Raw genomic sequence first — 15,710 nt, 5'->3', positions numbered from 1 at the left:
TACCTTACCACGGTGTTCAGCTTTCAGCCTGTCACCATGAAGGATTCGATGCATAGCCAAGCTCTGCTGCTAACAAGGAATTTCAGTTGTGAGCTGTTGGGAGTCTGCTGCTGAACCCAGGCAGGTGGTGTGTATGTATGTGCGTGCGTGTGTGTGTTCTTTCCAGAAAGGTTTCAGCCCCAAGTTTCCCCCATCCACCACAAATCATCACACTAAAAGGATTAAAAGAAAAAACAAGGCCGGGCGCGGTGGCTGGCCGGGCGCGATGGCTCAAGCCTGTAATCCCAGCACTTTGGGAGGCCGAGACGGGCGGATCAGGAGGTCAGGAGATCGAGACCATCTTGGCTAACATGGTGAAACCCTGTCTCTACTAAAAAATACAAAAAACTAGCTGGGCGAGGTGGCGGGCGCCTGTAGTCCCAGCTACTTGGGAGGCTGAGGCAGGAGAATGGCGTAAACCTGGGAGGCGGAGCTTGCAGTGAGCTGAGATCCGGCCACTGCACTCCAGCCTGGGCGACAGAGCGAGACTCCGTCTCAGAAAAAAAAAAAAAAAAAAAAAAAACGCCGGGCGCGGTGGCTCACGCCTGTAATCCCAGCACTTTGGGAGGCCGAGGCGGGCGGATCACAAGGTCAGGAGATCGAGACCATGGTGAAACCCCGTCTCTACTAAAAATAGAAAAAATTAGCCGGGCGCAGTGGCGGGCGCCTGTAGTCCCAGCTACTCGGGAGGCGGAGGCAGGAGAATGGCGTGAACCCGGGAGGCGGAGCTTGCAGTGAGCCGAGATTGCGCCACAGCACTCCAGCCTGGGCGACAGAGCGAGACTCCGTCTCAAAAAAAAAAAAAAAAAAAAAAAAAACAAAAAACAAGGCTGGCCCCAGTACTTTGGGAGGCAGATCACTTTGAGCTCAGGATTTTAAAAACTGCCTGGTCAAGACGGCAAGACACCGTCCCTATAAAAAATACAAAAACATTAGCTGGGCATGATGGCTTGTGCCTGTAGTCCCACTTACTTGGGAGGCTGAGGCCAGTGGATCACTTGAGCCATGGAAGCAGAGGTTGCAGTGAGCCGAGATCACACCACTGCACTCCAGCCTGGGTGACAGAGTGAAACCCTATGTCAAAAAAAAAAAAAAAAAGAAAAGAAAGAAAGAAAGAAAAAGAAAACAAGGCGGCCGGGCGCGGTGGCTCAAGCCTGTAATCCCAGCACTTTGGGAGGCCGAGACGGGCGGATCACGAGGTCAGGAGATCGAGACCATCCTGGCTAACACGGTGAAACCCCATCTCTACTAAAAAAAATACAAAAAACTAGCCGGGTGAGGTGGCGGGCGCCTGTAGTCCCAGCTACTCGGGAGGCTGAGGCAGGAGAATGGCGTGAACCCGGGAAGCGGAGCTTGCAGTGAGCTGAGATCCGGCCACTGCACTCCAGCCTGGGCGACAGAGCGAGACTCCGTCTCAAAAAAAAAAAAAAAAAAAGAAAACAAGGCTGGGCACAGTGGCTCTTGTAATCTCAACACTTCTCAACACTTTGGGAGGCCAAGGTGGGAGGATCACTTGAGCCCAGGAGGTCGAGGTTGCAGTAAGTTGTGATTATACCACTGCATTCCTGCCTGGGTGACAGAGGAGCAAATAGCAAATTATTCCACAGATCCCACTAATCATGACATGAAATCTGTCACCTAAAGGACAAGATTCGATCACACGAATATCAGATTTTTCTTTTTTTTTTTTTTTTTGAGACATGGTCTTGCTCTGTCGCCCAGGCTGGAATCCACCCACCTTGGCATCCAAAAGTGCTGGGATTACAGGTGTGGGCCACCGCACTCGGCCTTGTATGTTTTTTTAAGCCCACTTTTTTTTTTTAAGTGGAAATTTCCAAAGGATGGAGCAAGTGGATCAAGCAGGGCAGTCCATCCCTGCTGTTAGAAACGGAGCCCAGATGCCCCGCACATTGCCAACAGGGGCTCCCTGGGTGTCTTGGCTGTTGGGACAATGTGAGGAGGTCCTTGGCTTGTCATGGTTCTCAGGATGCAGAGTCTCAGGTAGAAAAGGAGGCGTCAGCCAGGTGAGGATCCAGCATGGAGGATGCTGCAGTTTGGGCCCGGGGGGTCAGACCAGGCCACACACGACAGCCAGAGCTGAGTCCCTGGAGACCGGTAGACCTTCCTAGACCAGCGAGGACAGGACTACCCTCATCAGGTGGCTGGGGCCATCCTCTTTGGGTCAGTCTGATCAGGGCATGGTGCCCAGGCAGCCCCAGCACCCCCGCAGTCCTTGAAGATGGCAGTACCCTTCTGCTGTGTCTTGTCTGTTGCCCCCCGGAAGCCCCTCCCACTCAGGAGCCCCAGGACTTAGAAGGAACCTCAGGCAGGTGACATGTTTCCATCTGGAATCGTTTAATGTGTCTACTTCTTCCACGCATCATTATAAAAGAATAAGAATCGACAAAAATATTTTCTTTCCATAATATGTAGAGGTGGTTTCTGTTTTTTTTTTTTTTTTTTTCTTTTCTTTTTACTTTTTTTTTGCCCGCCCCGGCAGAGCTCTTGGCGGGGAGGGAAAGGGAGGAGGAAATATAACCCTGAGGTGGGGATGGTTCAGCTCCCAACCCCGGAACCCCCGGTGTGTACGGGCCAGGCAGACACATGTGGCCAGGCGGCTGGGCTGGGGAGGGGACAGCCGCCACTGACCAGCAGAGCGTAGAAGTTCGGTGCGTTTCAGTGCCTGCCTGAAAGCTTGGGGACAGGAGGGCTGTTCACAGGTGGTGCCCCCTGTGGGCCCTGGCTGCTCCTCATGTGGGGCCCGCATGACCCTCTGCTCCGGCTTGGGAAGAAATGGAGCCTACCAGGTGCTGGGTTGCAACCCCGCTGCCCGGTGTGGACCCCGAGTCTCGATTTAGGCACCCCTTGCTTTCTGTCTTTTGTTTTTTATTTATTGTGAGATGGAGTTTCGCTTTTGTTGCCCAGGCTGGAGTGCAATGACGCAATCTCGGCTCACCGCAACCTCAGCCTTCTAGGTTCCAGCGATTCTCCTGCCTCAGCCTCCCGAGTAGCTGGGATTACAGGCGTGAGCCACCACGCCCGGCTAATTTTTTGTATTTTTAGTAGAGACAGGGTTTCCCCATGTTGGTCAGGCTGGTCTTGAACTCCCGACCTCAGGTGATCCGCCCGCCTCAGCCTCCCAAAGTGCTGGGATTACAGACGTGAGCCACCGCGCCCGGCCTGTCTTTTAAATAATTATGAAAAATATCCCCTCAAACAAAACACAAACATGAAGTGGGGAAGGCTGGCGGGGGGGACAGGCAATTGCATGCTTGGGTGCTGGGGACGGTGGCTGGCCGGGCCAGGGGACGGAGAGGTCACAGGGAGCCCCGGGCGGAGGGCAGCCCGCTCCTCTGAGTCTCTTCTGGCCTCTCCAGTGCCCATCAGTGTGTGACCTCCTCCTCCCAGAAGTTGGGGAGAGGAGGGGCTGGCCTGAGACCACCATCTCTCTATCTTGGCAACCAAGAAGCAGCGGACATAAAACCCAGGAGCATTTTAAAAAGGATAAAAGGCGTCGGGGCGGTGAAGGCAGCGGCTCCTTGGAGCTGGCCAGCGCGGGGCGGGACAAGGTGCCTCATTGGGGCCCGCGGGCCACTCAGTCCCTTCTGCCTGGTCCCCGCGGAGGCTGCAGCCACTTGTGCTGTGATGTGGCGGCTCCCGGCGGGCAGGCTCAGAGGTATTCCTGTAGAAAGTGCAGCAACGTGACTTCATAGTGCTCGCCCGACTCGGGGCAGCGAATACTGTGTCTCTCGTTGGGGTAGATCTGCGGGAAGACAGGAGGCAGGGCTGGGGGACGTGGCTGGACCCCCCCTCGTCCTAGGCTCCTCCCTTATTCTGGCTCAGGGCATCCAGGAGTGCCCAGGTGCTCTGAGGCCCACGGATCTGGGTTTGAATCCCACCTCGGCTGTTGACCTGCAGTGTAACTCTAGGCCCCTCTCAAAAATGGGGTGAATCCGGACCTCACAGACTCTTTGGGAAGGTTTGGTAAGACAAAGTTTACAAACACCTTGCAGTGTGCGCTTGCACAGAGCAAAGATTTAGGAAGAAACCGTGTGCCTCTTTCCCCCAAACCTGCTGGCGGGCGAGCAACTCATCTCTGTGGAGGTGGCTGAGGCTTCAAGCCTCAGGAACATCTGTGCCCTGGTCTCGCGCCATTTCCACTTTCCAAAAGGCATGTGACTAGCTCTGGGCCTTAGGACAGCTGTCTCTGAGGATTTGTGAAGTGTTTTCTGGGTCCTCTTAGCACCCAAGGGGGGATCAAGCCAAGAGGCAGGCAGGGACACGGAACTCCCCAGGCTCCTGAGACCTGGCCCAGCCAACACCAGACCCGGGGGTGGATCCACACAGGGGGTGCAGGTCCTGCCTCTGGCCACGAAGGAGGGCTCTGGGGGCACTGATGGACAACCCCTATAGCTCCCCACTGCCCCCTAGGGGTTGGTAGGACCAAGGCATGAAAATAACCCCAGGTTCTCCACAAAGAACCTTGGGACTGGTTGGCAGCAGGGGCAGGTGGCCCATCTACACCACCTCCTGCCAGTGAGATGGGTTTCTGAACCATACCCTCCTCTCCAGGCTCCTGGTCCCCACCCGTGCCCATCACCCTGGGAATGCACCAAGCCACCCACTGGTTTCCCCTCCTCTACTCTTGCCTTCTTTAATCCATCCCTGGATGAATCACGAGTTTGATGACACCATCCCCAACCTAGACCTCTGCAAGGACTTGCCAGTCTGACATCAAGACCAGCTTCCAGGTCCTGCTGCCCCAGGCACCTCAAGGGCCCACTCCTTCCCCAGCCCAGGCACTGGCACTCCCTGGGGCAGACTCTACTGCCCTTGCCACCAGCCATATGTGCATGTTGTGCCCAGGCCTTTATGCCACTCTGGGTCCCAGCTGCCTGGTTACTTTTTCCTCTTGGCCTAAGAGGGCAGAGAGAGGGTCTGTCTGGTTCCCCAGTGAGCTTCCAGACCAAGCCCAGCATGTGACAAATGTGATTTGTGCACAAAGAGGGCCTGGGGCCGCCAGCCACCTGGTCCAGATGTTTTGGGGTCTTTGAAACAGAAGGTGAAGTGCACTCTATCTGTCCCACACAATGCCATGTGCCCACCCCACGGCCTGTCTCATCTCACGTTCCACTTCCTGTGGGGAGGCAGCGAGACAGGACCCTGGGCCCACCCTGCGTGCCGAATGCTTTGCTTTTTCTTTTTTTTGGAGATGAAGTCTCGCTCTGCCGCCCAGGCTGGAGTGCAGTGGCGCGATCTCGGCTTGCTGCAACCTCTGCCTCCCAGGTTCAAGCGATTCTCCTGTCTCAGCCTCCAGAGTAGCTGGGACTACAGGCGTGCGCCACCACACTCGACTAATTTTTGTATTTTTAGTAGCGATGGGGTTTTGCCATGTTGGCCAGGCTGGTCTCAAACTCCTGGCCTCAAGTGATCCACCCGCCTTGGCCTCCCAAAGTGCTGGAATTACAGGCGTGAACCACCACGCCCGGCCTGAATGCTTTGCTGACAGACTTTGGCCCGAGCAGCCTCCGAGGAGGCCGAGTTATCATGTCCGTTTCAAAGCCGCAGAAACGAGGTGTAAGAGTAAATGCTATCCCAGCTGCCTGGCCCCTGGGAGGGCAGTGGGCTCCGGTCTCAGGCTGGGAAGAGACATCTGAAGTTCTATTCCAGCCCCGCCTGACATCACCCCCGGGGCTGCTTGGGATGTAGGGTGTTGGTGGAGGGTGCTGCCAAGAGATCAGCTCATCACGCCACAAGGCGGCTCTGCCTCCCTCCTGCTCTGCGGCCCCATTTCCCGACTCTGTTGAAAGGCAACAGGGCGCTCCCCACCGGACAGAGCACGCCGAGGCGCCCAGGAAGCAGAAATTGTCTGCAGTCCACAGGTATAATAAAACCTGGCCCTCTTGCTTCCAAGATACCTCCCGAATCTCCTGCCGGAACAACTATGGACCACGTCCCACTGTCCCCCACAGGCCGTCCACAAAGCAGCCAGAGAAATGTGGGTCAAACGGCAAGCCGCCCCACTCTATACTCTGCTCACAGGGCCGGGACACCTCCCATCACCCTCCGATGGAAATCCAGCCGAAGCCCAACCCCCACCGAGGCCCCGCCCCTCTACAGCAGAAGCCCCACCCTCCTCACTGAGGCCCCCCATCTCTACAGCAGAAGCCCCACCCTCCTTACCACTGAGGCCCTGTTCCCCGACCGAGCCCCACCCTCTTCACTACAGAGGCCCTTCCTCACACCGAGCCCAACCATTTACTGCAGAAGCCCCACCCACCACAACACTGAGGCCCCGTCCCTCTGCAGAAGCCCCACCCTCCTCGCCAGAGGCCCCGCCCATAACCCATGCCCACCCCTTAGCGCAGAAGCCCCGCCCACCTAGACTGAGCTCTACGTTGCCGCCAAGGATCCATCCACTCCCCCTACTCTCCTGCTGCTCGGTCCCCCAAGCCTGGCTGGCTCCACTCACTCTTAACACCCTTCACTGCTGCCTTCTCAAGGAATGCTTGGCCCCAGCCCCTTAGTAAGGAGCCTACTAGGGCCTTCAGCACCCAGCGGTTTCTTCTACGCAATTTTTCAGTTTCAAATAAAGACCGTCTGTGGGGCAATTTCGGTAAGGGTTCCTCCGTCCATTACGCCCGGAGCAGGGGTGGGTGTGGCAGCCCCCGACCCCAAGCTCCCAGCACCGAAGGCAGGCGGAACCGTGAGCTGTCAAGACAGGACTGATCCATCAATGGCCCCGGGAGCTGGGAGGGCGGGGGCATGGGGCAGTGGGGTGGGGGGCTGGGAGCCCCAGATCCCCAAGGGAACCCCTGATCACAGTGGGAAGCCACCCCGCCCCGCCCCCCACTTCCAGGGCTCTGTCGGCTCGGGGAGGGGCCGAAGCCCCCAAGAGCCACCCACCTGGAGCTGGTAAGGTTTCCCTGCTCGGATCAGTTGGGAGACGAGGAAGTTTGTATGGAAAAAGTGCACGTTTTCATCCAGGAAGCCATGGAGGATGAGCAGGCGGTTGGGCCTGGTAAACAGAGGGGTAAGGGTCTGAGGCCAGGGATTGTCTGCGGGGTAGGAAGGGAACTGATCACAAGGTCAGGAGTTTGAGACCAGCCTGGCCAACATGGTGAAACCCCGTCTCTACTAAAAATATATTTAAAAAAAATTAGCCGGGTATGGTGGCAGGTGCCTGAAATCCCAGCTACTTGGGAGGCTCAGGCAGGAGAACTGCTTGAGACTGGGAGGCAGAGGTTGCAGTATGCTGAGATCGCACCACTGCACTCCAGCCTGGCCAACAGATCGAGACTGCGTCTCCAAAAAAAAAAAAAAAAAAAAGAGATTCAGTAGCAATACATGCCTGTAGTCCAGCTACTGGGTTGGCTGAGGTGGGAGGATCTCTTGAGCCCAGGAGGTGGAGGCTACAGTGAGCTATGATCATATCACTTTCACTCCAGCCTGGGTGACAGAACAAGACCCCATCTCTAAATTAAATTAAAAAAACAAAATAAAAATAAAACCCCAGGTCGGGTGCAGTGCCTCATGCCTGTAATCCCAGTACTTTGGGAGGCCAAGCTGGGTAGATTGCTTGAGTCCAGGTGTTTGAGACCAGTTTGGGCAACATGGCAAAACCTTGTCTCTACAAAAATATTTAAAAGTTAGCCAGGCGTGGTGGTGCACACCTGTGGTCCAGCTGCGCCTAAGGCAGGAGGATCACCTGAACCCTGGGAGGGTGCAGTGAGCTATGATTAAAAAAAAAAAAAAAAAATGCTGGGCACGGTGGCTCACACCTGTAATCCCAGCACTTTGGGAGGCCAAGGCAGGTGGATCACTTGAGGCCAGGAGTTCAAGACCAGCCTGGGCAACATGGTGAAACCCCATTTCTACTAAAGATACAAAAATTAGCTGGGTGTGGTGGTGCACGCCTGTAATTCCAGCTACTCAGGAAGCTGAGGCACGAGAATTGCTTGAACCCGGGAGGTGGAGGTTGCAGTGAGCTGAGATTAAGCCATTGCACTCCAGCCCAAACGACAGAGTGAGACTCTCTCAACAAAACAAAACAAAAACCCACCTAGGTCTGCTGCTCTCTGTGGTCTGGAGTGTGGCCTCACCAGAATCGGCTGCCCTAGCCCTTCCTGTCCGATATGGGAGCCAGTGGCCACACGTTGCTGTTGAAATTCCAGTTTACATTCATCCAAATTAACTGAACTTATAAACCCATTGAGACAGAGCGCAGATTGGTGGCTGTCCCAGGACAGGGGGTGACTGCTAAGGAATGGGAGCAGGGTCTGACGCCGGAGTACTGGAAAGGTTCTGGAGCCAGGGAGCGGCCACACAACACTGCAAATGCACCGAGGGTTGCTTTCAGGTGACTTTTAGGTTCCGTGAACTTCACCACAATAAATTATTATTATTTTTTGAGACAGAGTCTCGCTCTGTTGCCCAGGCTGGAGTGCAGTGGTGTGATCTCAGCTCACTGCGACCTTACCCCTTCCAGGTTCAAGTGATTCTCCTGCCTCGGCCTCCTGAGTAGCTGGGATTACACGTGTGTGTCACCAAACCTGGCTAATTTTTATACTTTTAGTAGAGATGGGTTTTCACCGTGTTGGTTAGGCTGGTCTTGAATTCCTGACCTCAAGCGATCCACCCACCTCAGCCTCCCAAAGTGCTGGGATTACAGATGCGAGCCACTGTGCCTGGCCTATTGTTATTATTATTGTTTTTGAGACAGTTTCTCTGTCGCCCAGGCTGGAGTGCAGTGGCGTGATGTTGGCTCACTACACACTCCACCTGCCAGGTTCAAGCAATTCTCCTGCCTCAGCCTTCCAAGTAGCTGGCATTACAGGCATGTGCCACCATGCCTGGCTAATTTTTTTTTTTTTTTTGAGACGGAGTCTCGCTCTGCCGCCCAGGCTGGAGTGCAGTGGCCGGATCTCAGCTCACTGCAAGCTCCGCCTCCCAGGTTTACGCCATTCTCCTGCCTCGGCCTCCCAAGTAGCTGGGACTACAGGCGCCCGCCACCTCGCCCGGCTAGTTTTTTTTTTGTATTTTTTAGTAGAGACGGGGTTTCACCGTGTTACCCAGGATGGTCTCGATCTCCTGACCTCGTGATCCACCCGTCTCGGCCTCCCAAAGTGCTGGGATTACAGGCTTAAGCCACCGCACCCGGCTAATTTTTTATATTTTTTTGTAGAGCTGGGGTTTCACCATGTTGGCCAGGCTGGTCTTGAACTCCTACCTTAAGCGATCCTCCTGCCTTGGCCTTCCAAACTACCTAGGCAGATTTTTTTTTTTTTTTGAGTCGGAGTCTTGCTCTGTTGCCCAGGCTGGAGTGCAGTGGCACTATCTTGGCTCACTGCATGCTCCGCCTCCCGGGTTCATGCCATCCTCCTGCCTCATCCTACTGTATAGCCGGGACTACAGGTGCCCACCACTACACCTAGCTAATTTTTTGTATTTTTAATAGAGATGGGGTTTCATTGTGTTAGCCAGGATGGTCTCGATCTCCTGACCTCGTGATCCACCCGCCTTGGCCTCCCAAAGTGTTGGGATTACAGGTGTGAGCCACCGCGCCTGGCCCATGCCCAGGCAGATTTTTAACCCTCCAGGTGACTGCGCGGGACTCCAGGGAACATGTTCTGGAGACGTGCCAGAAAATGGGAACACTGTTTGCTCTCCATCAGAGAATAAGACCCATGTTAAAAGCACAAAATGGGACATCTGAGCTGGTCCCTGGCCCTGTGGACATCTATGTCCAGAAGCACAAGACAGAGGCTGTGACGGGGCCCCGTGCAGGATGCAGCGCAGGGGAGTGGGGGACGCCTGCCTGTGAAAAGCAGTGACTCGAATTCCCTCATCTTCCCCAGGGCAGGGCTGGGAGCCTCCTTCCCCAGACAAGCATCCCCAGGTGCCCCTTCCTGCAAGGTGCAGTGACAAGAGAGGGTGGGCAGGAGGGGACTGTGAGGCACATGCAGGCAGACGCTACCACAGGAGCACAGGGCAGAGGTGGGAGCATGGCCTGAGGCTCCCGGGCTGGGGCTGGCTGGGGCAGGAGGGCACCCTGATGGAGACAGCAGGTGCCGGGGTGCAGAAGCCCCAGGGAGGACCGCAGGGCGGGGCAGCGGCCTTACTCGTTAGGCAGCTTCTCCACGTGCAGGGCCACGGAACCCGCCTCATAGCCATGCTGGTTGTTCTCGGGGACGTCCATGTAGCGCTCAGTGTACCCTGTGTCGTAGGCCATCCAGACAGTGACTGGGGCGCCCGCGATGGCCACCTGAGGGACACAGCAGACAGATGGGGGCAGAGGGAGAGAGAGAGAAACAGGCGTCGGGTCCTAGAGCCAGCATCAGCCGCTGTCCCGGGGCCGCCCTGGAGCCCGTGAGGAGCGTTCATGCACACAGGACTGGTAATGGAGGGGCCCTCAGACCGCGTGGCCCCTGTGGACGGTGCGTGGCTCGGGGTTGGGCAGGGTGCCACAGGCGGGCAGATGCGGCCCCTCCCCGCCGCCGCAGAGGGCCGGGTCCCACTGCCCGTCTGCCTCCTCCTCCTCCTCATCGCCGCCGCCCCGCAGTGCCCTGACTGCCGCCGGCCTGGGGCCCCCCCGCCGCTCTGCACACCATGCCCCACCTCTGCCCATCCGAGGCCGGGGTCCCGGGCTCAGCCTCCCACAGAGAGCTGCTGGCGGGGTTTTGTGCAGCCGGATGCCATCCTGCGGTCGGCGGTGGCGGGCAATGAGGAGGGGGGCTCGGCCCCGTGGGGCTGCTGCGGGGAGAAACAGCCACGTGGCAAGGCCCCTGCCGAGGCGCCTCCCCGGGGGGTGGGCTCCGGGTGGCGCGGGCGGTGGGCAAACGCGGCGTAGTTGGGGAAGGGGGCGGGGAGGGGCGCGGCTGAGGCCGGCCAGGGGTGGGACTCACCTTGAACACCTGGGGCTTGTGGATTAGCCCCATGAGCGAGAGGAAGCCCCCGTAGGACCAGCCATGGATGGCAACTCGGCTCAGGTCGATGAAGCCATACTTCTCCGCCACGAACTGCAGGCCCTCCACCTGGTCCTCGATCTCCACCTGGCCCTGAGGGATGAAGCCGGGCACCTCTCAGTGGCCTCTTCCCGGTGTGCCCCTCCCCTGCAGTGACACCTCTGCTCCTTTCAGGGCATCTCTCCTTGTTGGATGAAAAGTGGCTCACTGGAAACCCCCTGTCCCTCCAGGCCCTGCCAACCTTGCCCGCTATCTGGGGGTGGCTGGACAGATCCAGCAGCCACCCTGCTCTGCCACCTCCCAGGTGAGTGGCTCTGGGGGCCACGTCCCCTCTCAGGGCCTCAGTTTGCCCATCCCTAATACAGGGACATTAACAGGAAGAGGACCCATTTTCCAGAGGGCATGAGGAAGAAAAAGACAGGGGTGCCCAGGCATGTGCAGGGGCACAAAGAATGGCTGGTGCCGTCACCGTCGTCACTACCAGCCACATCCCCACCACCGCCACTGCCACGGTTTCAATGCTGGTGTCCCCTCTGAAGTCCGTGCTGAGATCCCCACTGCGGCCTTTAAGTGACTGAGTCATGGGGCCCACTCATGTGAATGGGATGAGGGGCCCTTATAAACGGGCCTGATGGAGGGAGGGCACGCCTTTTCCGCCCCTCGCAACCCCTCTGCCGTGTAGGAGGCAGCACAGGGCCCCTCTGGAAGGTGTGCCAACCAAGCGTCCTCCTGGGAACAGAGCAGCCCTCCCAGACACAGCCCTGCCTTGGCCTTGGACTTCCCAGCCTCCAGAACTGAGAGGGACTTTCATTCTTTATAAATCCCCAGGCTGTGGGGGTTTGTTCCAGCAGCGCAAAGCGGCTGAGATGGTCGCCATCACCACCGTCGTCATCACCACTGTCGGCACAACTTCCACGGCCACTGGCCCTGGCCAGCCCCGCCCTGGGGGACTTCCTGCGGACCCGGCCCCGCCTGCAGTGTCTAGCTGCATCTAGGTTGCAGCCTCTTGGGTTCTGTGTGCTCAGGCACCAGGCAGGATGGACGGATGCCACTGTCCCTGCAGGGCACAGCCCAGAGCTGAGCAGCAAAGCATACGTCCCCTTTTGTTGTAAAAGGTCGTCTCATTGAGCCTGTGTCACCCCAGCCATAAGTGCCCTTCTGCAGGGGGCATTCCAGAGCCCCCCCACACCCCACACCCACACGGCCCAGGGCTCCCTTCCCAAGAGCGGAAGGACCCAGAGCAACAGGGAGGAGTTATTACCATTTGGTTTTTCAGGGCCCCTTCGAACCGAAGCCCCCGCTGACAGGAGCCCCTGCCGTCAATCACGACCACGGCGTAGCCCAGGGAGGCCAGCGTGTTGAGCCGCAAGTACTTGATGCCTTTGAAGGAGTTATTCACCAGCTGCACCTGTGGGGAGGTGAGGGGCAGCAGTACAGCAGGAGATGCCGGGCAGGACGGGCTGAGCAGGGGAGATGCCGGCAGGCTGGGGACTGGGCTGGGCCAGGCGGGGGCCTTAGAGCCTAATGAAGGCACCTGTGCCCTGGAGGCTCTGGATGGACACCTGGGAGTGACAAGGCGCGAGGGGCCCACACTCGGGACCCTGCTTGGGAGAAGGGAAGGCCGCTGTCAGGCTCCTTCTCAGCTGGGCCACTGCCCCAGTCCTGCCTGGAACCACCACTCTGGCACGATGGACAGTGGGGTGGCTCACTCTCAGGTGGGGCCACCTGGGCGCTGCGGGGTGCTGAGCAGTCACTCTGGGCCAGGAGAACTCCCAGTGGTGATGAACCACAAAGTCCCCAGACATCACCCCGTATCCTCTGGGGGAACAGAGCTGCTCTGGGTAAGATGTGCGCCTGAGATGGTCCACCTGCCAATCTGCTGCCTGCTCCTGGCCCCTGCTCCAGGTATTGCGCCCAGGGCCCATGGCCACCTCTATACCAACCTGGAGACTAGGGGGCTTCCCAGAGGAACAGGGGAGTCAGCAGGTGGAGGGGTAAGGGGAGGTCATCCGGGCAGGGTGGGGAGCATGCAAACGGGCACAGAGGCAGAAGAGTGAGGGGTTCCGAGGACCCTGTGTAGTCAGGGCAGGCGGGATGGGCTGGAGCACCAGGCAGGTGGCCAGGGAGCCTCCTCCGGTTGACCCTTCTATGGCTGGCGCTTGAGTAGGGATGGGGAGTCCTCAGGTGGATGGTGGGGTGGGGGCCTTGGGGAGCAGGTGTGCACCCACCTGGGGGCCTCCATATACAAAGAGGACGGTGGGGTGCTTCTTCCCTGGCTGCAAGGCGTGGGGCTTGTAGATCATGCCATAGAGCCGCACGTCTGAGCGCGTGTGGAAGTGGAAGATCTCTGGAGGCACGTAATCCGGGGGGCAGCCTGCGGGAGACAGGGTGGCTATCTGGCTGCCCGGGGAAGCCACATCTGGCCGACACGCTTGTTCTCCTGCCCACCCCAAGCCTCGGAGGGTGGACCAAAGCACCTCCTCTTTTCCTGGGCTTCCCGAGAGTTGATAATTGAAAAAAAAAACATTTTTTAAAATTAAAATAAGATTTGTACAGTTTTTGTAGAGATGGGGTCTCATCTCCCTGTTGCCCAAGCTGGTCTCAACTTCCTGGCCTCAAGCGATCCTCCCACCTCGGCTTCCTGAGTAGGGTCACTGCTATTTTTGCAAAGCAACAGTGGTTGTCCAATTAGGATGGTGGGGGTTTTTCGTTTTTTTTTTTTTTTTTTTTTTTTAAATTTTTAAAAATTTTTATGTTTTTTCTCTTTATTTATTTATTTTTTGAGACAGAGTCTGTTGCCAGGCTGGAGTACAGGTGGCGTGATCTCAGCTCACTGTAACCTCTGCCTCCCGGGTTCAAGCGATTCTTCTGCCTCAGCCTCCCGAGTAGCTGGGATTACAGGCACACGCCACCATGCCCGGCTAATTTTTTTGTATTTTTAGTAGAGATGGGGTTTCACCATGTTGGCCAGGATGGTCTCGATCTCTTGACCTCGTGATCCACCCGCCTCAGCCTCCCGAAGTGCTAGGATTACAGGTGTGAGCCACAATGCCTGGCCCTCTTTTTCTTTTTTTTTTCAAGACAAAGTCTTGTGATCTTGGCTCACTGCAACCTCCACCTCCTGGGTTCAAGCGATTCTCCTGCCTCAGCCTCCTGAGTAGGTAGGATTATAGGTGCATGGCACCACACCCGGCTAATTTTTTTGTATTTTTAGTAGAGAGAGGGTTTTACCATGTTGGCCTAACTTGTCTCGAATTGCTTTTTTTTTTTTTTTTTTTTTTGTTGATGTTGTTGTTGAGACGGATTCTCATTCTGTCACCCAGGCTGGAGTGCAGTGGCGTGATCTCAGCTCACTGCAACCTGCACCTTCCGGGTTTGAGCAATTCTCCTGCCTCAGCTTCTCCAATAGCTGGGATTACACATGCTCGCCACCATGCTTGGCTAATTTTTGTATTTTAGTAGAGATGGGTTGGTCTCTACTAAATTGGCCAGGTTGGTCTCGAAATCCTGTCCTTAGGTGATCCACCCACCTTGGTCTCCCAAAGTGCTGGGATTATAGACGTGAGCCACCACAGCCAGCCATCGAACTCCTGACCTCAGGTGACCTGCCCACCTTGGCCTCCCAAAGTGCTGGGATTACAGGCGTGAGGCACTGCACCTGGCCCAGTTTTTTCTTTAAATAAATGTATGTAGATAAATTTTGGTGGGGCAATTTATAGGAAGATGAGTAAAGGGTACTACAGGTCTACGTGTAGCAGAAGTTTACTGTGGAGGGCCAGATAGCAAATATATTGGGCTCTGGGAACTGGGCATGGCAGGGCATACACTCTGTGCTGTGTCTCTGTGTCATCTGTTGCAGTAGCGCTATGTGGCCACAGACCACACAGAGGGACTGCACGTGGCTGGATTTGACAGCAGTCGGCCTGCTCCTAGTGCAAGCAGTCTTCAAACGTAGTACAGATTGGGAGTTTCGGGAAACAGTGCCTCGATCCTCAGGGCACTGGGGTTCTGGTTTCTGCCCCCACTGCTAGGCTGGGTGCCCTGCTGAGCCCCTTCCCCTCCTTGGCCCCCATCTCTTCATCTGAAGCCAGGGCCCCAGCTCCTGGCCGTGTCGGTGTGGACAGGAGGGGGAGGACTGGGCTGTGGAGGGAGGCCTGGGATCTGTTTCTGCTCAGGGGGTGAGGGCATCACAAAATGCTTTCCAGCCCACATAATACCCGGCATATGCTGGAAACTCGTTGTGTCTAGAATGTTCTGGAAGCCCACCAACACAGCAGAGACAGGCCAGGGTGGATTGTCCTTGTACTGAGTGATGCCTGGGAGCCTGGCAGTGTGCTGACCCACTGGTTTTCATCCTGCACTCTGTATATACAGTTTCGTTGATAAAGAAACACTTCATAGTGATACGTTGATGTGTGTGACGGAGCCAGCACTGGAACCCGGAGTCACCAATGCAGGGTCCTGGCCAACCTCCAGGTTCTGGGCAAGGTGTCAGGTTGCCTCATTTCCTGAGGCCCCACTGTGACTGACCCTTTGCTCCTTTTCCTGATAAAGGCTTCAGAGTGTTGACTCTGAGCAGGTGCTGCTGTAAGCGGCAGTCTCTGGGCCCGGGACACCGTAAAGGGCCCTCTGTGTGCTGCTGTGGCCAGGACTCCAGGGTTCTGGAGAAGGTGAAGTGGAAAGCCTGATAACCACGGCGGGTTTCAA

At 56.7% G+C, this 15,710-nt stretch overlaps 1 protein-coding gene and 1 pseudogene across 4 annotated transcripts in view; one reads left to right on the top strand and one right to left on the bottom strand.

The window, feature by feature from the left end:
• Positions 1–2,370: 2,370 nt before the first annotated feature.
• The window catches only part of DPP9 (dipeptidyl peptidase 9), a 50,518-nt gene continuing 37,178 nt past the window's right edge, over positions 2,371–15,710 (bottom strand). For 2 of the 4 annotated variants that reach the window (XM_037994535.2, XM_073017079.1), the window contains 5 exons: positions 13,232–13,377; positions 12,265–12,411; positions 10,944–11,096; positions 10,161–10,303; positions 2,371–3,802 (listed from right to left, as the gene is read on the bottom strand). In XM_037994535.2, the coding sequence (XP_037850463.2) occupies positions 3,535–3,802; positions 10,161–10,303; positions 10,944–11,096; positions 12,265–12,411; positions 13,232–13,377 (857 nt within the window). In that variant the 3' untranslated portion in view covers positions 2,371–3,534. Of the gene's footprint in view, positions 3,803–6,945; positions 7,058–10,160; positions 10,304–10,656; positions 10,792–10,943; positions 11,097–12,264; positions 12,412–13,231; positions 13,378–15,710 lie in introns of all 4 variants that reach the window. The other 2 variants (XR_005239074.2, XM_037994536.2) reach the window with 2 other exon arrangements.
• LOC103233726 (uncharacterized) lies at positions 12,447–13,225 on the top strand (annotated as a pseudogene).

Source organism: Chlorocebus sabaeus, chromosome 6, assembly GCF_047675955.1.
Source record: "Chlorocebus sabaeus isolate Y175 chromosome 6, mChlSab1.0.hap1, whole genome shotgun sequence".
In the NCBI taxonomy this organism is placed as follows: Eukaryota; Metazoa; Chordata; class Mammalia; order Primates; family Cercopithecidae; genus Chlorocebus; species Chlorocebus sabaeus.
This window is presented reverse-complemented; position numbering and strand designations above follow the sequence as displayed.